This window comes from Pieris rapae, chromosome 16 (assembly GCF_905147795.1).
Source record: "Pieris rapae chromosome 16, ilPieRapa1.1, whole genome shotgun sequence".
Classification (NCBI taxonomy): domain Eukaryota; kingdom Metazoa; phylum Arthropoda; class Insecta; order Lepidoptera; family Pieridae; genus Pieris; species Pieris rapae.
Window position 1 is genome coordinate 6,901,531 of NC_059524.1, and position 27,980 is coordinate 6,929,510.

General features: G+C 33.3%; 2 protein-coding genes across 8 annotated transcripts; one reads left to right on the forward strand and one right to left on the reverse strand.

Moving 5' to 3' along the window:
• Positions 1-3,270: 3,270 nt before the first annotated feature.
• Positions 3,271-9,729, reverse strand: LOC110998674 (EGF domain-specific O-linked N-acetylglucosamine transferase). Of its 3 annotated transcripts, XM_022267428.2 has the most exons (8): positions 9,184-9,726; positions 8,951-9,041; positions 8,631-8,731; positions 8,316-8,492; positions 7,794-8,068; positions 6,870-7,204; positions 5,700-5,802; positions 3,271-4,035 (listed from the first exon to the last, which is right to left on the reverse strand). In XM_022267428.2, the coding sequence occupies exons 1-8, from the start codon at positions 9,500-9,502 to the stop codon at positions 3,877-3,879; spliced, it is 1,560 nt and encodes a 519-aa protein (XP_022123120.2). In that variant the 5' UTR covers positions 9,503-9,726; the 3' UTR covers positions 3,271-3,876. The 3 variants fall into 3 exon arrangements, with proteins under 3 accessions (XP_022123120.2, XP_045487669.1, XP_045487670.1); XM_045631713.1 differs by lacking the exon at positions 8,951-9,041 and having other exon boundaries at positions 9,184-9,294; XM_045631714.1 differs by lacking the exons at positions 3,271-4,035; positions 5,700-5,802; positions 7,794-8,068 and having other exon boundaries at positions 7,068-7,204; positions 9,184-9,729.
• Positions 9,730-10,424: 695 nt separating this feature from the next.
• On the forward strand, positions 10,425-27,819 carry LOC110998654 (transcription factor Dp-1). 5 transcript variants are annotated; one of them, XM_022267392.2, is made up of 11 exons: positions 10,425-10,816; positions 11,013-11,128; positions 11,393-11,456; positions 11,794-11,855; positions 14,944-15,083; positions 16,043-16,211; positions 24,554-24,751; positions 25,127-25,275; positions 25,497-25,579; positions 25,965-26,048; positions 27,432-27,819. In XM_022267392.2, the coding sequence occupies exons 1-11, from the start codon at positions 10,768-10,770 to the stop codon at positions 27,587-27,589; spliced, it is 1,272 nt and encodes a 423-aa protein (XP_022123084.2). In that variant the 5' UTR covers positions 10,425-10,767; the 3' UTR covers positions 27,590-27,819. The 5 variants fall into 5 exon arrangements, with proteins under 5 accessions (XP_022123084.2, XP_022123082.2, XP_022123083.2 ...); XM_022267390.2 differs by having other exon boundaries at positions 10,426-10,816; positions 24,539-24,751; XM_022267391.2 differs by having other exon boundaries at positions 10,426-10,816; positions 11,393-11,441; positions 24,539-24,751.
• The last annotated feature ends 161 nt before the right edge of the window (positions 27,820-27,980 follow it).

Consider the following 27,980-nt stretch of genomic DNA (forward strand, 5'->3'; position numbering starts at 1 on the left):
TGAGGGCTCGATTCAAAGTAAATGAGTACTGATAAATATAGAGAATTGTAATAATAGCCGGCGCCTACGATCGCTATCAACGACATGAATCTGCGCAATCGTCGCATTACTGACCACCATGTTTGATTCCACTCATCAAAAAACATACAAGAAATCATTGCACTGTGTGATTTCATTCATACTGTACATTTAGTGTTCAACAAAAAAAGCGCTGATTAGCAAAACAATTCGTAAAATTAAATAAAAATAATGAAATCCTGTGGCGCTATATCCAAATATGGGAGGCCGTACGACTGAAGTATTAAGAAGTGTTCTGGATATATACAATTTATTGATATCTTTTTATTAAAGAATACTGAATTACTTATTAAAATGATTAAAACGCAAATTTATTTCAATTTATACCACTGTCAATCACTTCAAAAGTCTACACGCATAACATGACTATTGACAAATTCACGCAATATATACAAACGGCACAGACAAAAAAAATTACATAACTAAAACAATGTACATTCCAAATTCGATTTTCAATAAAATCAATAAATATAGATGTATAAATACGCGATTCGATCTCGACTTAAGGTGAATTTATTTCAATTAGTTGTTTGATTCTTATTAACGATACGATCTGAATAAGTCCAAAAGCCCGCCTCGGGCCGATCGGGCAGCGCTCATTAATTTCAGTCTGTAAATATTACTTTTGTTTTACGATTTCTTTATTGTACGCCAAGAAAGTCACTAAAGGTAATTTATTTATTCGAAATATTTGGGATGCCTGAAATATCCTTTACAAATTCATGATTAATACTTTTATATGATAAATGCTTGAGGAAGTTTGTATTTAAGAACTTAATAAAATCCATGATAAAACCTGTAATGCTCACTGACGTCTCGATTCAAAGTAAATGAGTACTGATAAAGAGAATAGTAATCATATTCTTCACCAACTTTTAATCTGTAAAAAGGTTGTATACAAAATAAATGTGTTTAACAAGTGAAGCCATATTTAGGTTCATAGAATAACGAGATCGGATACATTCCTGACCGAACTATATTTTTTCTGGTTTGACTGCGAAGTAAGTACTAATATCAACAATTACCACGAAAATACATAAATACGGATACTGAAATGTGTGTGCATCATTCCCCATTCAATCAAAAAGTACTATAAACTTTGATACTTACCATCAGCCCAACATTTAATGCGGTAAAATGCATATTTCTATTTTTTTTAAATACATAGGTATTATACTTTTATTTGGGAATGCATACAACTGACAACCGATCTCGATACTGATATATCGGCGATACTTTGGGTTTGCCCAATCGGCGATATTTTATTGCCAATTCAACGACAGTTTTCAATTACTGATTTCAATTTTTTAGTTGCTACATTTGATAATTCCAAAGTAATATGTTTTGTTATCCATATTAAATTCCTTTATAATGAGTTCTGTTCCGTTTGAGAGATGCTTCTTCACTGCAGGTCTTATACAGACAGACATGCATGATCGACTTTCTCCCCAAAACTTGAGAATGCTCTGTTTTTTTAAACTCACATCTTATCAATGTTAATTTTAATTATTAACAGTTATTTATTTTATTCTAATGTAATTATTAACTTAATTCTTAAATTTGATTAATCTTTTTAATCTTTTTAATCTTTTTTTAAGTTTCAGACTGATTAAATTTTTGTTAAAAAATCAAAACTTTAACCTAACTTGATATATTTGACCTTAATTTAATTTAAATTCACTAAGCGTTGGTATCGGTATCGACATCGACGATATTTGTACAAGAATATCGGCATCGGTATCGTATCGGCAAAAAGGCGTATCGATGCATCCCTACTTTTGTTGAATAAAATTGGCTAGGTATTGGCAAATATTATTTTTTTAATACTAACATTTTAATATACATATACTTCGTGGTTAATGTAGAATTAGGAAAACCAAATTTTAATATATTTAATAATGAGGTGCAAAAAAGTTTTGCACCTCATCAGACTTTTTGACCTATTTTGTCTTACCACAGGTCTAAGACGAGAGATCGCTTATTAGCCAAATAGGCAAAGGCAAAAGGCACATTGGCTTTTTTAACCATGCAAGTAATATTTTATTTCCTCTAAATTGATCTATGATTCTTTGCTATATTATGTATAATTATTTCATGTAATGTTGTATACAACCTGTTCATATAATTATTAGTGTAACAAAGATACAAATTTTAAGTCTGTTGGTCCTGTGAGTATTAAATGCTATTAACTCAAAGTTATCGAATTCCAAGACTAAAACGTATCTATTCTATTGTTTAAAAAATATTTTTTAAAATGTAGGTATTTCAAAATATGTTACGTATTTACTTTCCTAGCTGCTTCTATATAGGTATTACTGTTTAATTGGACTTTCATATTTTTTTCCAACTGAATTACTTGTGTTTATATTTTCATGAAACTATGTGAAAAAAAATAAAATACCTATATGTCAGGAACCTGTCATAATAAGACGATGAGGTAAGGAATATGGTAACAGAAAAATTTACGAGATTCAGAAGCATTTTATTAAATTCGTAATTAAGTATTTTACAAATAACGCTTATTAACTAGAAGCCACAGATAATGATTTCTATTAACATAGTATCACAAAATTAGGAGAATTAAGATTATCTTATGTTAAAAATGGTACCTTAACCATACTAATGTTACGGACGGCAGTAATTTTACTAGTATACTCGTAGTAGGCGCGTGTTGACAAATTTAACAGAACAATCTAGAAAATAATATAAAACAATTCTTAATAGCCATATTCAGGACGAGAATGAAGAAATATCATCCAAAAGAAGGCGTTGTCCTTGGGGAGGATGTATGGCTTAAGCCTCATCCTCACCACCTTACCACAGACATTAATGTCTATGGTCAGGGAGGCCTAACAGCGGGCGTGCATTGTCATACATTGGATTAAAAATGTCGGCCGGTGACTATATCGGTACACGGGAGCACAGAATTATCAAGGGCCTAACTCAAAATAATTGCTGTGGTTACAAGAGTTGTGTCCACTGCAGGTATACTGTGTTCTGTGTGTCTGTTGTTTTTGTGTTCTTTCTTCGAGAATGAGTGTGTTTTGGAGTAGCCCCAGATTGGCGGTGACAGACAATAATCAAATTTAGACCGTAAAGACCGTAATCAATATGATGCAACTTGAGCAGGAATAAACGAATTCTACGCACCATGAGTTCTTATCCAAACCCCCAGATCAAAAAATGAAGAGATTCAGTAAAGTAAAATATTTAGAACGTCCGCATAAACTACACGGTATGTCAAAATATTTATTTTATTTTTTTGTATTGGTACGAGTACACTGGATTTTATCAACTAAGACGTACCCGCCGTGTTAGGAGTTAGGAAGCAATAATTATATTAAACATGTTAAGGTTATTATGCTAACACATTTTTCTAGAATTACAATTATTTAAACAATGCATAATCGACTTTATGTCAATTGATTAAAGTACTAAGACAAGTATTTGCGAGAAATATCAAAAAATCGTGAAAACATTTGTATGCAAGGTATAAAGTACAATTTGCTTTGCAGAAAGTTCAATTTTACATTTTCATTACAAAATTAATACATTGTCGTAATCAATACATTGAATATATATATATATATATATATATTTAAGATCATTAAGCTCTCTGTATTATGTATTCACGATAAAGACCGCTTTGATAATAATATTATTTCATTTCAAGTGTAAATGAAATAATATTATTATTTTCATATATATTCATATCAGCATAAAGTGCAAATCTATGAAATCCAGAAGATTTCTCAGTTTCATAAGCGTAAGACGTTCAAAAAGGCAAATACACAACTTCTATAATTCATCGCGAGCAACCGATGCGTGAATAAAATTCTTGAAATCGTCTCGTTCTCGCACGTACGACGCGCATATTTCCACCAATCTCAGAAATTCTTTCACATCAAACGAATAATTCGTGAATTTCGCATGAGACGCACCGCCTGGGCCGTGTCCCTGAAAAAAAAATGCAGTTATTTAGAACAAGTAATATGGCGAGCATAATTGATTTTGACAAAAACAAAAAGGCCGGCAACGCACTCTCTAGCCATTGAGTGTCTATGGGCGGCGGTATCACTTAACATCAGGTGAGCCTCCTGCACGTTTGTCCCCTGTTCTATAAAATAAAAATTAATTATGAAAAATTAAATACAGTCAAAACTGTTTACGACATCGTTAAGTATTGGTATTGTTTATTTATTTATTTAGTACTCCTACAGCTAACATAAATTTTATATAATTACAAACAAATATACTGAGAATATAGCCAAAGATGGAATACATCTTAATATATATATTTCTTGTGTGCGTGTGTATGTGACTGAACTCCTCCTAAACGACTGGACCGATTTAGACGAAATTTTTTGTGTGTTCAAGGGGATCTGGGAATGGTTTAGATTCACAATTTTGTCCGCTGGACAATGTTTTTTTAATTAATTTTCAATTTATTAGTTGTTGTTGATTTTGGAATGTTTTACATTGGATCCGACAGACGGCGCTACCATCGCAGTGTCAAATTTTAAATAATATTCGAATTTTAATTTTAGTCTGTCCCGAAATTTAAAAAAAGTTTTGTTATCATTGTGTTATATCGTGTGTGACCATGTGCTGGATCGTTAGATATTGTCATAACATTTGAATAATAATTTTCATCAAAATGGCTTATTAAAAATTGAAATTTTGAAATTAAAGACGTGTAGACAGGACAACGTCTGTCGGATTTAATTTATTTAACTAAGCCTAAATTAGTTGTGTTGTGTGATGATGTAAAGTGTGGGTGTGTACGTGATGGTGTGTATGTGGGGTGTGCTTATGATGTAGATGATTTTGCGCTATGTATATTCTTAATACATTTTTTAACAACATTCCGCGATAACCTAAACAAGTCAAGGCCCAAATAGTGGTCATTGTATGTCCGGGCAGCGCGATACAAAACTGAGTTTTTAGCATAATTAGTATTGATTTGAAGAACGTGAAACAAAGCACGACTACGAGTTTTGTAGGTAGGAACGAGGAAGGACAACTTATTATATTGATCGAGATCAAAGGTCGCGGCTGAATTCTATTGTTTTTGGTACTTAATAACAACGTCATCGGCTGTTACGACTATGGGTTTTTACGACCAAATATGAGTAGTCCCTTCGTTGGCGTTATAACAGATTTTGACTGTATTACTATTTTATTCCAGAAATTGTTTTTACGACACTATAGATGTTTCACATCAAATTTATAAATTCCCTAGATATAGTAATAATAATCCAGTGGAGCTACAAGCCTACATGGCCTGGGCCACAGATTGCACCCGTTTCGTCATTATTATTTCAGAGACAAGTAGTTTTGTCTGACAAAATGACGTCTAATTTTGGATTTGACACATGCCAATTTCCTCACGATGCTTTCCTTCTAACTCTTAGATGCGCTCATAGAAAGTCCATTAGTTCCCTCCGAGGATCACAATTACGACCACAGGGAGGAATCGCACAGTGTTGCCACTAGGCCACTGCTTTTGTCTAGGACCTGGGTATAACCTGAATATATTGTCATTGCAAAATCTCAACAATTTTAAGTATGTGTGCGTGATCACACAGCAATAAAGGGAATCGCTATTAATCACAACTTACTTCGTCTTGTTGTACTAATTTATTTTTATCCGTCCACGTCACATATTTGAGTCCACGAAGTCTTGCCAAATCGGAATAACAGTTTGGATCCTCGCAATTATAACTGAAATTGAAAAACCAAACGTCAAATTAAATAAATAGATAAATCTTTTATTCGCAATGAAAGTGGTAGATTCAGATGGATTCCTTATAAGATGTACGATCAACCATATTAAAATAGGCATGAAAATGACATAATAATTATAACAGTAATTAGTAGAAGATATTTATAATTGTTGTCAAAACTTATGATCAGAAAATTCCCACATTATAAAGGCACCTTACCTTGCCTTTAAGAATTTAAATCACCTTGCCCTTGGAAGCATCACACGGCAGTGATCTGTAACTACTGGCTATAGGTTGATAGCCGTATCAATTTCTTAAATACATCGTGGTGCAACATGCAGGCACCCACAGCCGTGCCTCCCTCGGTAGATGCAGGCTAAAGTTTAATATTTTGATGGTACTATCAAAACACCAAAAATATGGTTGTAGACCATCTTCCTGATTATGCAATTGCTAGGTTTTTTGAGGACAACTCACTCAAAGCATACATATTTATTAAAGGGGCGTTCATATAGATAAAATGTGTTCTATGCATTTAACAATCGTCATAATAATGAGATTTTACAAAAACCTCTGTGATACCTATGTATGTATGACTGATGGTGCCAAATGTGCATGCGGACATGGCCACAGTTGAGCTAAAATTTTCATTTTATACATTATAGAAACAGAAAAAAAAGAAAACACACATCTAGATAAATAAAGTAAATTTTGATGGAAACTTACTGAAATTGATTTGTATAATTAAAATTGTAAATTTGCTTGTTTGAGTAAAACCATTAAGAATATTTTTTAATAATCGATACTCTATGCAAAATATATGTCTATAAAAATCGTTTTAACGTTGGTAATACAAATACATATTTCTATCAAAACAAGAATAAAAATATAGTTAAAGAATTAATTGTATAGCATGCTGAGTCATTTTGGTAAATATTTTGCCAAAAGTATACATGAAATCGAAAGATACAAAGATTGTGGAACATGCTAGAGGAATATATAAATAACAAAGCACTATGGTCTAAATAATAGACATTATATCATAGACAAAAACAATTATCTTACACTTCAAAAACTGATGCCCAATCAGGCAGAAACAATAAATGCGTTAATCCTGCTCCATGCATTCCTATAAACACATCTGTATTATGCGTCATCTCTAATTGCTTTGTAAATGGCACACTTCTGTCGTACACCACTCTCTCCACATGGTACCCTTTCACTTTGACTAACTCTCTTACTATCTCTTCTTCATTTAAAATACTCCTGTAAGTCGTCCCTCTTGATAGTAAGGTCACTCTTACTTTATCATTTGTACGTACATGTAATGGTATTTTTAAAGAATGTATTATGTGCTTTGAAAATGCGTGGAATAAACCGCTCCTTTCGCAGCCATATATCTGTAACATAAAGATGTATAGAAATGCAACAGTATGTCTAAAAAGCCATTTGAAAATTAATTTTCTTTTTTTTTTAATTTTAATTTGTCATAAAACCAAATCTTGAGCTAAAAGGCAATTAACCAAATTTATTGGTTTCATATAAATTTAAAACCATTAATAAATTAACATCTAAAATATATTTAAAAAACGTAAAGAGTACATAGCTGAATTAAAAAAGCCAACAAACTGTCATAATAAATCAATGTTACATTACACTGTGTGTTCTAAAATGCTGTAATTTATTATACTAGTTTTATCATGAAATATTTTTATAGTGAAATTAAAGTATTTTATATTTTTTTAATTAATTGGAATTTTTATTATCAACATTCAATATGAATACCATATAAATTTATATATTTCATGTTAATTAAAAAAAACTATAAGTTGAACAAAGCATCTTAATTAAAACCAATTTGTATAAGAGTTTTAGGGTTTTTTAAACATCTATTCTGACATTACCTATATTAAAATGAATATTAAACCTTTGTTTGTTCATTACTTAAATATTTTTAAGCAAGTAACATAAATTAGTACTACAACTTACCACAGGTGTATTATAATACAGTCCAAAAATCATGCGAGGTAATAATGGAAACACAACATTCTTAAAACATGCAACTTTGCCTCGGAATCTCTTCAAATCCCATATTGGATTAATTGTGAATGCTTTGAATGTATCTTTAAATGCAGATGTATATGTAAATGTTTCCCAAATGAGAATGTTATTATCTCTAGAGAATGTTGATGGGTGAGTTGAGTTCACATGCAGAGATGCATACAGATTAAAAAAATCACAAAAGTGATGATACATGTTCACAGCTAAAACAAATAAATTTTTCTCTTTACATATTTTACCAGGATAGCCTGATGCACATTGTAATTTTTAACAAAAATTTTGAAATAGTCAAAATTTATTTATAATTTTCAAGACTTCTTTTGTTTAATTTTATATCTCATAGGAAAGACAATTCATTACAGGTTACAATTTGTTCATTATTTGAAGTATTCATAATGTACATAAAAGATATTTTTCAGTTAAATGTATGTGTAGTGTTCCAAAACTCACTTGCATCCAACTTCATTATATAAGTTGGTTTGTCTATAACAATATCACACTTCCCGTCAGTAATTGGCCTTTCTGGAGTTTTCACAAAATTAACAAATTCAGGGCCCCAAGACTGCAGAGCACTCATGTGTTCTGCTTCCTTCATTAACCTGTCTGCGTAAAAATTGCAATAACCACCTTAAACAATAAAATCTTATGTTCAGGGTTCCTTCTGTAATAATGGTGTTGGAATCAAAGTATATCTATGAATTTGCAGCATTAAAATATGAAGCTAAAAACAAATTCAGTAATATAAATTAGATTTTAAATACTTACCAATTTGTCTAGGACCCAAGATATCCATTTTGTATCTTAAATTATCTCCACGACCAACAAGTCCAGTAAAGTTAAGCATAAGATTCCTCCCTCTACAGAACCTATAAAAAGAAAGAAAGATTTATACTATACACTACATCTGTGCAATAAATAATATTGTGAGTAAATTGTATGTGTGATTACAATCAGAGAAACAAATTTAAATCAATACAACATTATATATATTAACTTTCAATATTTTATGAGAGATTATATTAAAAAAAATTGTGAATGAAGGTAAGATTGTATACAATATTGAACTATAAACAACTATTTCTTACCTCAAATACTTTGAGCATTCCAGAGAACTATCATCGGGCACAGAAGCTTCACACATTACCATAAGCTCATCAATTTGTTCTTTTATATAACCTGTATGGTAAAAAATAATATTTTTATAAATAAATATTAAACATTCTCACATTGCTGGTGAAAGTAAAGAGCTAGTACTTATTAATGAGTACATATTTATTATACATAAATGATAACATTGCAATTTATTAATATATCTCACCAAAATCTGCCTGTGTATAAAATGTTTCATACTGGGCTTCTTTCGTTTTAACCCAACCTTTGTGATCTCCAGGACAATGAGGGCGCACATGATAAGAATTATTTTCTATACAATTGCTTGTATCATAGCCCCAGCATGCCTTTTTAGTAAGTAATGACTTATATAGACAGTTAACGTCCTTGGAACAAGATTCAGCATAAGTAGGAAATGAATTAAAGAAATAAGGCATATGTTCCAACGGCAAGTTTATATCTTCTAAATTAAAAGAAGATGCTTTGTGATTACAGAATAGAACGATAAAAAGTGATGTTAATAACATTGTTGATAATAGCAGCACTAAAGTAAGTATACAAATATGTTACACTCTTAGCTCTAAAGTAATTCATAAATGTAGCCTGAAAAACTTGTCCATCGCAAAATGTTTGAAAGTTGAACTACTTGAAGTGGTTGAAAACTGAAATAGAAAAACAACATCACAGAACAAAGCGGTTGCCAGTTGGCATGGCAACGTCGCGAACTGACAATACAACAAACCACAGTTTATCTTATTAGTACATATTTTTTGTTTAATTTTAAATATCATAAAAATGTTTACAACAGATGTAAAAACTAATCTGCATGGAAATCAAATATTTAGTGTTGAATTATTGGTAGTCGTATGAGTAATATAAATAAAGACATTGAACCAAACTTTAAATATTAACTATGTAAACAGCCTAGTTTACAGCTTATTAATACTTATTACTCAACCTCTTGAGGGCTTACTCAAGATGCCTTAACAGTAGTTTATGTAGAAACTAGAAAGTCAAAAACTAAATTTGTATGAACATGACAGTTCGTGTAGACAAACGTTCACACTGATTTAGTTATAGGCTATAGCCCGCTGGTCATAGCTAGAGATTATTTGGCTACTATTAGTACTTATGTATGTACTTATATATGTACTTATAATAATTCTACATTACACCTTTGTCATAAACAATAACTGAATATATACACGAACTTAATGAAAGAAACAAGTCATTCAATTATTACGGAGAAAAAAGAACCGTATGCACCATTAAAAATATACTCATTCGTGATCACCAACTAAAAAAACTGAATAAAACTTAACTAATAATTTTATTGAAATATTAGCTTTATAAATCTGCGTGAGTGCTTGTTTTTTAAAAATATGTAAACAAATGCTCTGTACCTGTGGCATTTAAAAATATCTGTACTTTGTGGTCAGCGTCATCCAATCAGCTGGTAAATTTCAACAGCCGGCGCGCCAACCAAGTTGTATTCTCAATAGGTACCTGTTAAGTCGTCATAATTTATGTTCCAAGTGTTTCTAGTAGTAAATGTTTTAAGCTATTTGTTTTAAGCTTTTTTCTCAAATTGCATTAATTAGTGAATTATTTTAATCGGATAAGTGTATTTTTTTTATTCCAAGAACATTGGCTTTTGCTTAATCTGACCTTCGATATATTTCTTAATGTCGCCATTTTGACCACGCAAGTTAATTTTTTGTAAAGCTTTTCTGCCCTAATTATTATTTAGGTATTGTTACGTGCGATTTCAAATGTCTTGCCTTAAACAAGAATGTCACACAGTAGTAGTGTAGTTAATGTCGTTATTAAAGACTCCAATGGTAAGTATTAATTGAAGTCGTTACCATACCTTGCATTGTGCCGCCAATTCTTTTAAATCATTTAATTTCGTTGAAAATTCAGTAATATCAACTACATTTAAAATACTGTGCTCGGAAAACATTGTTTAATTATTCGCCAGCATTTACAACGTGCAAAAAAATATTATACTTTTAACTTAAGCCCTGTAACTTTTAGGAAAACGTCAAATCGTAAAGGTGGTGCCAAGTTCTAACATTCCACTTGCTCAGTTAAAACTCAAAAAGACCCCTGGAAAAGTTTTTAAAGCCCCACAAATACAAGGGAGTATACAGGCAAGTTTTTCATATATGAATTGGTTATAATGTAGTTTAAATAACTACCTATTAACACTACTAAAAATAGTCAAAAACAAACTACATCATACAAAAAATATTTAGATTCCTGTAAGTTTTCCATATTTTAGCAAGTCCAGTGCCATGAAATTATTAGTTACAAACAGCTGGCTACAAGTGCTGTTCATATGTTTACAATTACTATTAACCTACTAATAAAAATACTGTTATAATATGTATACTAATGTTGTTTTATTTTTGCAGAGTCAAGTAGCACAGTTTATTTCAACTGATCCACAATTATTATCTTCAAGTAAGTTTACCCAAGGTAACACCCAAATACCAAGTTAAAATAATAAAAATAATATAATTTATGTTTATTTCAATATTTTGAGAAATTTATTTGTTTATCTGTTTTTATTTAATTTTAAATTTATTTAAAGGTCGAGATTCTGTTATTAAAAACATTAACTATTTTTTCAAAAATAAATTAAATTGTAGAATGTACCTGTATTGCTGTTAGAATGTTTCTGAAATAAATAATTTGATCCACACCTATTTATTTTGATTTAATGCCTGTAAATATGCTTAGAAAATATAAAACTATTATTGCTCCTACCACACATTTCTCAGGCATGATTTGCTTATACTGATTGTTTTTTTAGAAACTACATCACCCCTTAAAGAAGTTAACATAAAGTTAGAGCCCACAGAAGAAACTGAAACTGTGAGTAGAACTTGTATTTTATTGATAATATTCATAACTCACTGCAGTTTGTTAAATTTTGCTAAAAAATTATGTTTTTAAAGTGACTAGCCTGTGCTTTCTACTATGAAGTTTGATTGATATGTCACACCAGACCTATTCTGCTATTATGAAAAATCAACAGACATGTATTACACATTGTGTAGATATAGGTACATACTACCTAAATGGTAGTAAGTAGTTAAAAATATTATATACATAAATCAATATACTTTTAATAAGTTTTGATATTTTTCTTTATGCTTTTGCCTAATTTGAGCTTGTGTTGTTCATGTGTAAATCTGCAAATTCATTTTTTTCTATTTACTACTGGTACTACCTAAAATTATGGGATTTCCTAAGAATCTAACCTTTGATCTTTGGTTTTTTGCTATGTGCATTAATCAACAAGTCAAAGAGGATAGATATCCTTCAATAAATGATGTTTCACTTTTCATTAATTATTTATATTAAGATTAATATATATTAAAATAAATAGTTTTCAAGTATCTAAATAGACTATTGTTACTTAGATCTGCATCTGCATGGCTTTCTTCCAATAAGTAATTTTTTTAAATATATAATGAATTGTCTAAATTAAGAACGGAACGCAATCTATTTTCAAAGATGACGTCATTGTCACGCAAAGCAAAATATTTCTGCTCTATATGACAACATACTAAGGGCTATAATTTGTATAATATTATGTCCTTACTTATGAAATTGGCGTTTTGTATGGGAGGAAAAAAACATTAGGACGGGAATCAATGAAATCTATGACGGTTTCGACTTATGAAGTCTTTCGAAAATTCAACTCTGTCTGAATTTTCAGTGTCTGAAAATGTCATCAGAGTTTAATTTTTTACCTTGCAAGAAGTTCAAAATTTCGAAAATAAAAAGGATAATCTGTCAGAGAACGGTGGTTATCGTAAAATGTTTAAACATTCCAATTGTAGCTCCTCTAATTTGGTAGCAGTCAGTTGTGCAGAGTAGTCCAGCGTTGTCGTGAAGCCGCCGTAGCCTAGAGCTACCTATTGACCAACCTTGGTTGTTTAGCAGCTAGCTGTACCATAATGGTTTGCTGTTGCTGAGACTTCTGGCGTAATAGCCTGGCCAGATTTAAGAAAGTTATGGTGAACGACCCGGCAAGTAGTCCACCAAACGATCACAAATAACTTTTTCGTACTCAATTTTCGTTTGGGGCACTATTTGAATGGTTCGGCTGCGATGAGCGCTGCATTACTCAACCGGCATAATAATGAAATCCCTTCATTATTATGCCGGCCCATTTTCCCTAGACACGGCAGTCAACGCGCGTTTTTCTGCATTCAATTCGTGAGTCAATTTACAAATCATTCAAGGTTTTTCAGCTTCCCAATTTGCTTCAAGTGGGTATTAATTCACTAGCTGTATTAACAGGTAGTGAATTAATATCCACTACCTGTCACAATCACTTACACATAAGCCATTGATCTACTTCCACAATAGCCATTACAATTCTTCGTTATCAACTTTGGTCTCCGGCCGTTCACCAGGCTTGTTCTGCAGGTCGCAATTTCCAGAACGACAACGTTGGAATCAAAAACGCACTGTTTTCTTTTACGGCACCGTCGCCATACACATAATTAATCATAATGTCGTATTCCGACTCCTTTTCAAGTCCTTTTCTCCTCCTCTCTCGATATTCATAATTCGTACGGATCAGATGGTATTGCTCCAATTGCTGCGCATGTGTGCTTTCCCTGCACTCATACTCTTGTGGTTGTGTTGACCGACTATTCATCCGTCCCTAAAACAGTGAACGCTTTTAATCGTCCTACTACCGCCACTTAGCCATCACTTACTTTGCCAGTCACTTCACACACCGATGGGCAGAAAGGGGAGGCACTGGCAATCAGTTTAAAGTAGTAGTAGCAGTAAATCCTTCGACCGGGTTTTGGCACAAGGCGCTTCTTCCGGGTAGTCTACCCGTAAAACTTGAATCCGTAGGTTTTTGGCCAATTGGAACATTAGTTGTGTTCGACGGTGCTTGTTGCGACTTAAAAGTTAAAACCCTTAAATGCTGGAGTTCCCATAGGTTGTGTACTTTTCCATCAAGGTTCCTGATATGTATGTTGCAGTTAAGAAACGTTTATTGCTACGTAGATGATAGCTCTGGGAACACTTACAATACTGGCCGTGCTAATATTTCGCGGGTTGATGAGCAGTGTCGGAACAAACTTGTGTCTGAAGACCCTTTTATACGGTGTCTCGCAGTGGGGTCGATTTAATTTAGTCTAATTCAACCCAATGAAGACACAAGTTCGCTCGATGACCGCTAAAAGTACCTACTCCCTTCGTCGTATCATCATTATTTGAAGGTTTAGGATAAATTCCTTCCTTCCAAAATCCTTTGTGTGCTCAGAAACAGGTCATAATATTTTGCAACTTATAAAGCGCAAATCTGAATTTGGGACTGACCCCACGTGGAGCACTGTTCTTACCTCTACCGAGAGCTCCCCAGCTCCTTGCATTTAATAGCTTCCAACGCAGGCTGGCTCGAATCGTCGACGATCCTGCTGTTTACAGGCTTGATCATTTTACTATACGTAGAGATGTAGGTTCCGTCAGCATCTTCTACCGCATTTATCTATGGATTTACTCTAGAATTGTTTGGACACCTTTATATGTATATCATCTTGTGAATTCTATCATCGGACGTCGTTCGACAGAATGCGAACTTCCATCTCCATGCCTGGCGTTCCAAAACATAGCAGTTTTTAAGGCACTTTATGCCACGCACCACCTTTTTGTAGATCCAGCTGCCAGTACAGGTATTTCCGAACCGATACGTTAGAGAACTTCAAAAAAGGGCGTACCATTTCCTGAAAGGTCGGCAACACATCCACTAGTCCGCGGCGTAGCAGGTGTATGAGCGGCGGTTATCATTTTTATCAAAATGGCCTGCATCCAAGATTGCTAATTTCTTTATTAAGACTTATTTTGTTTTAACTTTCCCTTAATGTTATATTTTTGTACAGTGAACATTACATACTTTACAAATACTTTAATTGATCGTTTTAATTTTCAGGATTTGAAAGACTCAATAATCTTTGAGCCCACTGAATTAAATCAAAATCTGGCAAGTAAAAGGGTGAAAAGACTCACTGTCAATATGTCTCATGCATCTCGTAGAAGACATGACTCCGATAACGATCCTCCTGCTGAATAGTAAGTATATAATTATGTATAAAAAACTACTTTGTTTTAACCAAAAATCCAGCGTAAAAAATGCTCTTTTGGTGGGTCTGTTTATTATGAGACCAAGGAGACAATTGTGTCGTACCATAAATATTATAGTGTATTTTGTAATTTTAATAATAGAAACAGCCGAGTTTCTTCCCAAGGTAGTTGAATAATGTATAAGTATAAATCTTATCAAAACAGTGCAATGAAAAAAATTTATGTCTAGTTGATAATCGCTTAACTTAACGAAAAAAGTTAAATAAGTTGAATCATAGAAAGGTTCATACTAAGTTTTTTACTTCCTAACAGAAGCCACAGATCCGAGAACACATACAGATGTATGTATGTCTCGTGTCGTGTGTTGGGTTGAACTCGCTAATTTCGAGAACTAATTGTAAACTATTTTCTTGTGTGGGATTATCCATTTTTTTAAATTTGTTTATAAAACATGGATTTATTGCAGTACCTATTTATTCTTATGCTACCAAAAAAGCTTTAGGTTACAGGAAAAGCAATTATCCCCCTTGAAATTTAAAATATCACTATCAAACTTTCTATAGATATTCTGAAAATTTACATTGAATATATAAATCATCCTTATGTCCGGATTAGGCAAGAAAATTTTGACATTCAGGAGTCATACCATATCTCGACTTGATGTTACCCTTAAGCAAAGTGCCTTCTTAATATATAATCATGAGTAAACATTCCCTAAAAAATTTGGGCGTTTACGCATGAGTTAATCATAATTTCAGTGATTTGTTTTAAATCACTGTAGCAGTTTAATTTACATTTAGTCAATCATAAAAAAACTATTTTCTGCAAGTTTTATTTCTGCAACGTAAATCTTCAATCTTGTACGAGATATTATATAAAGACTTAGAAATAGGACTATTTAAAAATAAAGATGACTTTGTTGTATATCTATGTCTTAATTTTTCCAGCACGACAAAAAGGCGCAAGCATGCTGACAAAGTTGGAAAGGGTTTGAGGCATTTTTCAATGAAAGTTTGTGAAAAAGTTAGGAATAAGGGATTTACTTCATACAACGAAGTGGCAGATGAGCTGGTTCTTGAATTTGCTACGGGAATACATGGGTCTTCAGATAGCCAAGTATGCATTAAATATTCGATAATATATATTTTTATATTATATCAGCGAGTCGAAATAAGTTCGCTTACTTATACTATAAAAGACCTAAGTAAAATTCTTTCTTCTTAATGGTGCCCTTTTTTCCGACCACCCTAGTGGTCGCTTGTCTACATCGTTCGTCCTGCATGCTGCATGCATCACTATAGTACTTACATATAATTTTGTCTATACTCCACATCTCAACAGTCCAGTTGATGCACTAATTAAATCTTGCGTTGGAGATCAGCCACGCGGACATTTCCCGAAGATATGTCCAAAGATCTTCCATATCCATACAAGTGATGAAAGTCAAAAAAATTTAAACACATTTAGTATTTGAAGTTTTTTGAGGGATGGATGGAATTATTGATCCACAAAGCCGTAGTTTTAGGAGTCTATACCACATTTCCAGTGCATTTTTCGCCAGTCTTCTAATTTTAGCGACCAACTTTCGGCGCCATATAGAAAACTAGAAAAGACACAAGCCGAGCTAACGAACGAACGAGACGAGCCTTTGGCTTATATTAAGCCAACGTCTCGCCTTTAGGTTATTTGGTATGTCTTTCCAAACACACCAAATGCTCAACTGCGGTCCTGGTCATTGCACATCGCCTCCGTATTTCGCACTTTTCTCACCTTTTGTTTGAGATAGTAGCTCCAAAAAAAATACGTTTAATATAATATTGGGCTTCGGGAACTATGGTGAAATTCATGTATTTTCTTAAACCCTTTATTGGCCTCGTTCACAATAATTCTACACTGATCCTCAATCCTTGGCGAAATTTTTTAAGTTCGTAAACTTTCCATCTTCTAAGAGTTTCCTGAATTCCCTCTTGGCTTTGCTGTTGCATCCACTGAGTCATAGATACTAATGCCGTGGCCTCCGGCATTCGATCCAGGTGACCAGGGCAGGCCTCATTCTCTGCGTTTTACAGAATCTAGACTTATATTTTCATGGTTCATTCAGTTTCGATATTTTCAATCGTTTCCTTTCCCAAAACCCATCTCAGAACTTGTTTGCTTCATGTGCGTCGTGGACATGGTATGTAGTCGTCCACGTCGCACAGGCATAACTACGGGCCTGGCGAAAGTGAGGTAAATTGTTACTTTTCACGCAACGCTAAGAAATTTTGGAACCCAAACCAACCTTGTTGCACGCCTATAAGCATTTGTTTCCGGAAATTATTCTCGCCGTGAACTCGTCTTCCATCATATTTCAAATAGTATGCAGTGATCCCAAATGTCTGAAACTCTCAACATTTTCAAAAATATTTTTGACGTGTTTAAGTACATGCAGTCTGTAACAAAAAGAGCCTTTAAGATTTCGATTATCATGCAAGTTTGAGATATGCTAGTAATTACGACATCTATCTCAATGTATATTGAGGTTGCGGATAAGATCGATAGATCTTTAATAAGAAGATTAAAGATTACTTTTTGATACAGGCATATTTCGAAGAGCTTAAAAACTGATATTGTATTTTGTTTAGCCACCTCTGGTCCAGACTGTAAGAGGGTAGCTGCCACCACTTTTAGTACGTTGCTTGGGAGACACCAATTTACCTATTTGGTCCCAAAGTTCTGTCATAAATGGAGATAATGATTAAAACAAAAGTACTGATCACTTTTTAATGAGTGATATATCAATTTAATGTACATTAATTAAGCAATAGAGATAACATACAATATTTCTAAATGACGTCCCTTATTTTTAATACAGGTCTATCGCATCACGCACCATATTCGTGTCGGTCTCAGTGACTGCTTTTTTTAAATATTACTTCAGACTCTCCAAAATTATGGGGTGTGCTGGGCAGGGCTTTCACAAGCCGATCCAAAATATTGGTACTATTTTGCACTGGTTTTGACCCCCTTTTCGCAAAAATAAACCTCAGTTGGTTCGTAATAGGACACTTAAGCAGATCATTACTGATGATGGATGATGTCCATGTTCGCACCCTCGGAACTTTGTTTCCAGCATATTCAGAACTCTTGGTGTACACTCTATCATTCTGTTTATTCTACTTCTCTTCAATATCGAAAACTTTTTTGTTTTATAGGGAATATCACTGTGTCGGTTTTTAGCATACCGCTTTAACAACACCCGCGATCTCTTAAGCTTTATTGCTTTTAGACTTTTTTTTTTTTACTTGCTTTTTTAGTCCTCTTCCCCCGGACCGCCGATAGGTGTAGACGTGTAGTGGACCCCTTGTAAAAGTTTATTTAAATATTAAATTATAAATTTGGTAACACTAAATTCAAAGAAGAAAATAGGAGCGCATAAAATCACAAGAGGTAACCGGCGTGTGAAGATACCCAACGTGTGAAGACTACGTAGACAGAGAAACGATCCTGCCACCCTGGTACCTGAGATCGGCGACAACAAACCAGCGCCTGCGCAGCGAACAAGAAGTACGGGTAACACACCTAATTATTAACTATTGGTCATACGTGACCTTGAAGGCGACCACTCACCGCTAAGCTCCACCTTTCACAAGCGCCACTGGATAATTACCTAATTAGCGACACCCCTTTCGCTAATTACCTTGTGACTAATTGGCCCGTTGTAAGATACGCATTAGTGGTTACTTTGCTGTGCATTATTCCCTGGTACAATGTCCGCAACACAGTTAAATAAGTCGTTATCTGACAGTAACATAAATGAAGCAGGTATTGAAAGTACACCACCGAATTTTATTTCCATGCGAAATAGTAGGGTCAATAAAAGGTGCAGAGTAGAAAGAGAACAGGAAATGCATACTTCACCCGCTGAACCTTCGGATTTTTCTCAATTTAAATTATACATGAAAGAATTGTTCGCGTCATTTACGAAGACTCAGCAACAAGAACTTAGAGAAATTAATAACAATCTCAAGGAAATGCAATTAACTAACAGTAACATAGAAACATCAATCACGCGTTTGTTTGCTCAACAAGAAGAGTTTCAGAAGAAGATAGAATCACTAGAGGTACAGACTAAGAAAGATAGGGAGTATATTAATATCCTAGAAGATAAAATAGAGGATCTGCAAAGGACAACTCGGAAGACATGTATTGAAATTAAAAATGTGCCAAAGAACCTGAAACGAAAATAGAGACGACTTAATTAATATGGTATTGTGTCTCTCAAAATCTGTAAATTTTAATATGAGTCAGCAAGACATAAAAGATATTTACAGAATCCAGAGTAGAAAGTCTGGGGTAAATAACACCCCCATAATTGTCGAACTAGCCTCATCGATTCTTAAAATGGATTTACTTCTGAAAGTCAAGAGCTACAATATTAAAAATAAAACAAAGATACAGGCTAAACATCTCGGATTTACCAAAAATGAAGAAACCCCTGTCTTTATATCGGAACAGTTAACATCAAAAGGAGCCCGACTATTTTTCCTGGCCCGAGACCTTACAAAATCAAAAGAGTACAAATTCTGCTGGACTAAACATGGCCGAGTCTTCGTCAAGAAAGATGAAAATTCTCGGGTTATCCTCATTAACAGCGAAGCCCAGGTACACCTTTTGCTACAGGAAACGTGACTATACTGTGAAACTTCTTTTTATTTCTTACTATTCTTATCGCTTATTTTTTGTGCATGTATTAGTATTAAGAAAATAATTATTAGTCTATTCATACTTAAAGTTTTAGCATTTATAATTAACCTACATTGTTTTGATAAACCAAGTAACAGTAGTTCAAAAAGTTGTAATCTACGGTATCTAAAAGTATTATTCAGTGTAAAATCCCTTTTTTACGGACATACATACACACTTAAACACACATACACAAAATCATACACACTCTTACACAATAAGTTTAACTGTCTCAATAGCACTATATGTACTCTCAAAACATCGTTATCCTGCAACGGTACTTACATGCAATTATTCAATAGAGTAAAGGGCAAGCTACGCCATTCTGCACGCGTAACTGAATATGGATAATCATTTAAACACCTTATGGGAACTAGATAATACAGAAATTAGTAACTCAAAAATAATTGACATCGAAGAATTTAGTAACTACGTTGAGCAAAATAATTTCACTGTCTTGACACAAAATATTAGAAGTATTTACAGTAATTTTGACGACCTTCAGGTAAATTTACAGCAAATGAATCATGATGTGGATGTAATGATCCTTACAGAGTGCAGACTAAATAATAGTAAACGCTTACCACTCCTCCGTAATTACTCTTCATATCATACTACAAATCAGCTCAATCAAAATGATGGCGTTGTAGCATACATAAAAAACAACCATCTCTGTCGGGTAACAGAAGTTTCACTCTCGCACGCCTCGGCTATACAGCTAATTATCGCCGAATACGTTATTATAGGTATATATCGTTCCCCATCACACGCCTGTGCAGATAATTTCATAACTTCCCTAAATAGTTATCTCGATACTATTACTACACCTAAAAATATTATAATAACTGGGGATATAAACATCAACCTAATAGGTAGAGAGTCTGAATCCTTACAACAGCGTCACAATAGATTAAATTATTTAAACATGCTGGCAGGACATGGGCTGCTTCCCGGGCACTGTCTACCTACTAGAGAGTCGAACTGCCTCGACCATGTTTTTCTGAAATTCGATAAACTTAAGAGCTCTGCTTTTGTGGCTGTCTTGACTACAACTATCACGGACCATGCCATGGTAGTATTAAACCTAGCACAAAAAACTGTAACTAGAAACTGCCATAGGTATTCAACTTCTATTGACTTTGAAAACGCGTGTAAAGACTTATTTAACTCAGACATGTCATTTTTCAATATTTACAACGATCCGGAGACCTTGGCTAATAAATTTATCCATGAAATAAAAACCATATTACTTTGTAACACTAAAACTAAGACAATCTCTAATAGCAAGCGAATTCTTAAACCTTGGATATCACTAGGAGCCCTACGCTGTATTAAACTTCGCAATAAAATGCAACTTAAACTAAAGAAAAATCCTTTTAACGTAATCTTAAAAATAACATTTAGACGCTTTCGTAACTTCTGTTCAAACTTAATTAAAAAACTTAAACGACAATTTCATAAAACTCAAATAGCTAACTCAGTTAAAAATCCTAAACAGCTTTGGATAAAAATTAATGAAGTAACTCAATTTAAAACCCCCAAATCCTCAAATACATGTCTACTGAATATTACTCCGAATCCGCTTGACTCACTAAACCGTATCAACCAATTCTTTGTTAAAATAGGGTCAACTTTAGCTGAGGACATTTTACTTAACTTCGGTAACCCAACAACTACAGACATTTGTTCTCGGGTGTCTTCGTTTGTTCTTCTTGAGACTAGTCCTCGTGAGGTGGATGCTATACTCATGGGTCTCGATTCTGGGAGCGCACCTGGTTGGGATGGTATACCCACAAAGTTTTTGAAAATGTCCAGAGACTTTATTGTCCCGCTCATTAGCCAGCTGGCTAATTCCTGCTTCAAAACAGGAATATTTCCAGCCGTATTTAAGAGATCGTTGATTACGCCTGTGCATAAGAGTGGGGACCTGAACGACGTCAATAACTACCGTCCTATATCCGTACTGCCATGTATCTCTAAAATATTAGAAAAGTTACTGAACAATAGACTGGTCAATTACTTAAATAAATTCAAAATTTTATCCAACACACAATACGGATTTAGGAAGGGCCTGTCTACACAAGATGCCGTGACTGCACTTACTAATGACATAATTGATAATGTAGACAGAGGTATTAAATGCGTAACAATATTCTTGGACCTTAAAAAGGCATTTGATACCGTTTCCGTTCCCATTCTTCTGCGCAGGCTGGAAGCCATAGGAATTCGTGATACAGCTCTCTCCCTTTTTAGAAGTTATCTACAAGGTCGAAAACAACAAGTTAAAATTAATAATTTGATAAGTGAAGAAGAAACCGTGGAATATGGCGTCCCGCAGGGAAGCGTGCTTGGCCCGACATTGTTCCTGATATATATAAATGACCTTTGTAATATTCGGAGCAATGGCGGACGGATCTACTCATACGCGGATGATACCGCGATTGTGTACACGGGAGCGACTTGGATGGCTGTGAAATCCGCAGCTGAACTAGGTCTGGCTGAAGTAGCTGGCTGGCTTAATACCAACTTACTTTCACTTAATGTTAATAAAACAAATTTTATATGTTTTACTGCGAATCAAAGATCTCAGCCGGGTTACGACTTTGGAGTTAGGATTCATAGGTGTGGTGATCCGATTGCCCAGAATTGTAGCTGTCAGACCATAGAACGTGTCAACTCTACCAAATATCTTGGAGTTACAGTGGACCAAAGGTTATCATGGCACTTACACATCGAAACAATTATGGCCCGGGTTAGAAAACTTATTTGGATATTTAAAAACTTACGCTACGTCATGCCCGCGTCATTGCTTAATAAAGTTTATCTAGCCCTGGCTCAATCTATTATAATATACTGCATTCCCGTATGGGGAGGAGCAACTAAAACTAAGTTTTTAGATTTAGAGAGATCTCAAAGGGCCCTTATTAAAGTAATGAACTACAAACCATATAGATACTCTACCGATGACCTTTACAGAAATAGTGGTTTATTGAGCGTTAGAAAATTATACATTTTGCATATCACCCTACGTATGCACAAAACACTACCATTTAGTCCAGGTAAACTAAAGAAGAGACGTAAAGATATTGTAGCATACGCCCCACGCGTGCACACAGTTTTTGCTCAACGTCAATATACTACACAGGCTGCCTACATCTATAATAAACTGAATCAGAAATTAAATATATATCCGATGTTATTATATAATTGTAAGAATACCGTAATTGGGTGGTTGAAAACTATCACATATGAAGAAACAGAATTAATTTTGACGAGAATCAGATAAACACACACACACACACACGCACGCACACACACACACACGCACACACAAACACACACACACACAAAAACACACATGCACGCACTCACACGCACGCACGCAAAGACCGTGCGTTATTATTTGTTTAATTTAGTTAGTTTTTAATTCAAAAATAAATAAATAGAAAAATAATATATTTTGTAACTAAGTTTGTCAAGTCATATTTCAGTTGTTTTGGTCCAAACATTGTAATCTATAATTTAAGGGAAGTTGCGAGGTTGCTCCATCACAAGTATTATTTAACTTACTGGGGCTACCTCAATTTTACATGTATGTTAATGTTTGTGATTCAATAAAATACTTTTTTTTTTTTTTTTTTTTTAGACGAGAATAGTAAATAAAAAATAAGTAAGTGCCTACTCATTTTTTTGTATGCTCGTAGACCAAGATCTTCACTTAAAACCTTTTTTATTGTTTTTCTACTGACATCCACAGGCAAAGCCATCAACATCTATTTTCGTACAGGATTTCTTGCTATCCGCGCCTTGATAGCTTTGATTACTGTTGGTAATCTTCTTATTTGGTAATTCTTGCGGGCCATTAGATATAGTGTGGTTTGTGCAAGGTTGTTATTGAACTTTGTAGTTTGGTGGTTAATTGTCTGACTGATCATGACTTATATATAGGAGATTTTCAAAATTCTTGCCACCGTTTAATGATGTCTTCCTCATCTGCTACAGGGCAAGGGTTCCTTATTGCCATACGTCGTCCATAACCTTTTCATATTATATAATATTTTATGGTATATATTTTGTTACTAAGCCAGCCTCTTCTAAGTGGCTAGGGCAGTTCTTTGTTGTTGCTCTTTGGTTTCCTTTATAAAAATTGAGTGTTATCAAAGTGAAACTTTTCGGTATCCCATAATTTTCATTGTAATACATAAATATAATAAGGAAAAACTTAGCAGTCAGATATTTGAAGTCAGTGAAGCTATAACTTGATGAAAAGGTGAAATTACCAATTATCACTAATTGGTTATTTTCACTAATTATCATTAAGGGCTGTTCAAGTATTATACACTATAGAGGGGGGTTTTTTGATTTGGTGATTACGTCAACAGTAATTATTTACAAATATTACCCACACATCTATGCTTGACAGCGAACGCATTTTCAAGGATAAGTAAAAAAAATACGTTAATGTACTATTATTCTTGAGAGATTTGCTTACTTTTGCTAATAAGAGGAGGAAGGGGGATATTGTAGTATATCTGATTACGTAATACTTGAACAGCCCTTAACAGCGGGGCGCGAAACTGACTCCCCCCGCAAGCCCACGAGTGCAATGGGCTCCCGGCGCCACCCCCAAATAATAATTTGTTATCAATGGGATTTACTTAAGGTGGTATAGAAAACTGTTATGTTAAAATGTAATTCAGAGAAAATTTACATTGCAGCAATATGACCAAAAGAATATTCGGCGGCGTGTTTATGACGCCTTAAACGTATTAATGGCCATGAATATTATATCAAAAGACAAAAAGGAAATTAGGTGGTTAGGTCTACCAACTAATTCACTGCAGGAATGTACCGCCCTTGAAAAAGAGAAACAAGCCAAATTGGAACAAATTAGAAAGAAAACACAGCAGTTACAAGAAATGATTTTACAGGTTAGTCAGTCTTCTCAGTAATAAATGCTGTATGCAAGTAGTAATGTTAATTTTAAGGTTATGAAATTTAAAAATAAAGCCAAATGTAACATTGCATTGCTTGATAATTTTCAATCATATTATTTTAATAGTTACAAGTAATCTTATTCCTTTTGGGAAGTAGAATATTTGCTGGCTGAGTCAAAAAAAACTTTAAAACTCATACTCTAAATAAGTATAAGAGACCATAAATCTTGTTCATGTAATTCAGAACAATGCCAGGAGTTATATTTGTGCTTCTGGCCATTTTTTTAATTTCTGGCTTTATCCATCTCAACAATATTGGACGTAAGAAAAACATATTTATTATTTCATGTTATTGTTATTTTTTTTCAGCATATATCATTTAAATCGTTAATAGAAAGGAATAAGGAAGCAGAAAATAAAGGTGTTATACCATCTCCTTCATCAGCGATACATCTGCCTTTTATTGTTGTAAATACAAGTGATAAGGCACTTATTGACTGTAGTATCTCTAATGATAAGTAAGTTTCTTGTTTATTTTTTAGATATAAATAATAAATAAACTGTTATCCTTAAGTAATGTTAATTAAGTTGTGATTGAATCAATACTTCAATCAATACTTTTAATTTTAAGATATGTTAAATTATGACGCCTAATATGTCTTTGAAAAATGATTTTGACATGTCTTTGAGTGATGAATGAACAACAATATCTTGTTGAATTTGTTAATTTTTTTTTCAGGACAGAATATTTGTTTAAATTTAACAAAAGGTTCCAGATTCACGATGATATAGATATATTGAAAAGAATGGATTTATTATTTGGTAAGATTTAATTTTAAGTGTGTACTAGACCTTACTGTGCCTTAGCTATAACTTGCAAATACCTTAAGTTTAAATACATAATTATATTTAAAATTAAATTTAACCTACCTAAGGACTAGATCCAATAATATATCAAGGACTTTAGGGTTTTCATTCTCATCTGATACAATCTTCATGTTTCGCAATAATCACCGCTTAATTTTTATTTTTTGTTTATTTACCATATAATTGAATCTATAATAGTACAATATTAACAGTTTAATTTGAATGTATTTTATATATTAAATGATTCATCATATTTAGCATGAAACTATAAAGAATATTCCGAGGGCTAACACTATTAAGGTAAAAATGTTTTATTAATGGTATTTGTTTTTTTTTTCAGGTTTAGATAAAGGTGAATGCTCAGAAGAAAATCTGGATAAAGCAAAAAGTATGGTACCGAAGTCATTAGAATGTTATGTTGAACGTAAGTAAAGCTATGTTATACAGTCTGTAAGGTAGGTAATCCAGTTGCCATGGCAACGCTGAAGAGCTTAAACAACAGTATGTATAAAAACCAATGAATAATTTGCATTGACAATTTTTACATAAGACGTTGCTGTTTTTTGTTATGTTGTTGAGAAAAAAATATCTATCTAATAGTATCGGCCATCCCCTGCTGTGCCCTATTTACTGTTACGAAAATATGCATATAACACCCTTGCACTTACAAAAATGTCATAAACGTTTACTTAGTTGTATACAAAATGCTTCTATTGTAATACATATCTGCTGCACGCCTGCAGTTCTGCTGCCAATTCAGTGGTACCTATTACAATTATAGATGCCCGTGAGGCGAGCACCACGTAATAAAAGTTATTAAGCTGGGCAGTAGAAGGAAGAATAAACTTTTTTTGTTGGTTGGTCTTAAAAACTTATATTGAAATTAGCATAGAAGAAACAAAGTAACAAACGAAATTATATGAAATGAAAGCAAATAAGAAAATAGAAACCGTACAGATAAAAATAACTTTATTTTATTATGCAAGTGGCTGCAGGTTTCACCCACCGCGCGTGTCATTATACACTAATTGACAGTTGTCAAAACAAATATCAGTCTGTCCATTATTGATTCTCTATCTAAAATATGAAGTACATCCACAATCTCACGTGTGTCTATGCTTGCACTCCTGTTCATCTAGCCAAACTCCGGAATAAGGGATAACTCTATCGGTGAGTGTGGCTTGGATGAAGGGACTGTATCTAACTATTTAACTATCCTAAACTAATCTATCCTCTCTATGACGTTCTTGCCCCTAAAGTCCCCCATCCTTTAAGTGTTAATTGTTTGTGTTTAGTCCACATTGTAGATTTTTATGTAAATATATAGAAAGTGATAAAATTAAAGTGTAATATATATATATAAGTTATTCATAAATAGGAAGTATTATTTAATCATGTTATTACTCATAATTGTGTGGTCTTTAAACTAACAATCAAACTTTAACTATTTTTGTTTTAAATTACTCTTACTTACTCCTTTGTGCCTTCTCCACTACACGACACTGGCGAAGTACCTTGTGCCCAGTTGGCACAAATAAAAGCCATATTTTTTTTTAATTGCTTGTTTAAAATATGACCAATATTTATATTAAACTGGAAGCTGTAAAACAACTACATCATTTGATGTTTATATTAGTATATGACTTACCCAAATTAAAAAGACTGTTTATAAACAAACCTTCACCCTTCCCAACTGTTTAGGTTCTCTAAAATCATTTTATTTTTATCCAGTAATGAATATTTCAAGTGAATCATGTTTGGAACAATAGCATAGCAGTACTACCATTACCCTAAATTCACATTTCAGAAATGGCTCGTGGTCTCAGCAATAACTTGAGTGATGTACTTGATGATGAGTACTTAGAAGAGGGAGTAGAAGATGAGACATTAGGAGAAGGTGATGATGATGAACAGGAAACAGAAGCCAATGAATTCAGTGAAGATAGCAGTGATGTTGATGTTTAATATATGAATTTATACAATTTCAGTTTTGTATGTCTAGTGTCTTGTGACCACACAATGAATTACCCCTATGCCAACAAAACTCTAAGAGAGATTACCAAGTACAGTGTATTTAAAAACATAAATGAGATTAAAACCTGTTAAATTTGTGTAAAACATCCACAATATCTTATTTTAAGACCTTGTCTACTATCTGTAAACTGTACAGAAATTAAAAACATAAGCTATGTTAACTGTTGTATAATTTATCAAAAGTTCAAAAATAATTTATTTATGTAGGTAACATAATGTACACTTATGAACGTCAAAAAAGAAATATACATTGAATGCTTCTAATTTTACATTAAATGCCAGTTCTCAAATCAAGGGCGTAGAATGGAAGAGAAGAACTGGC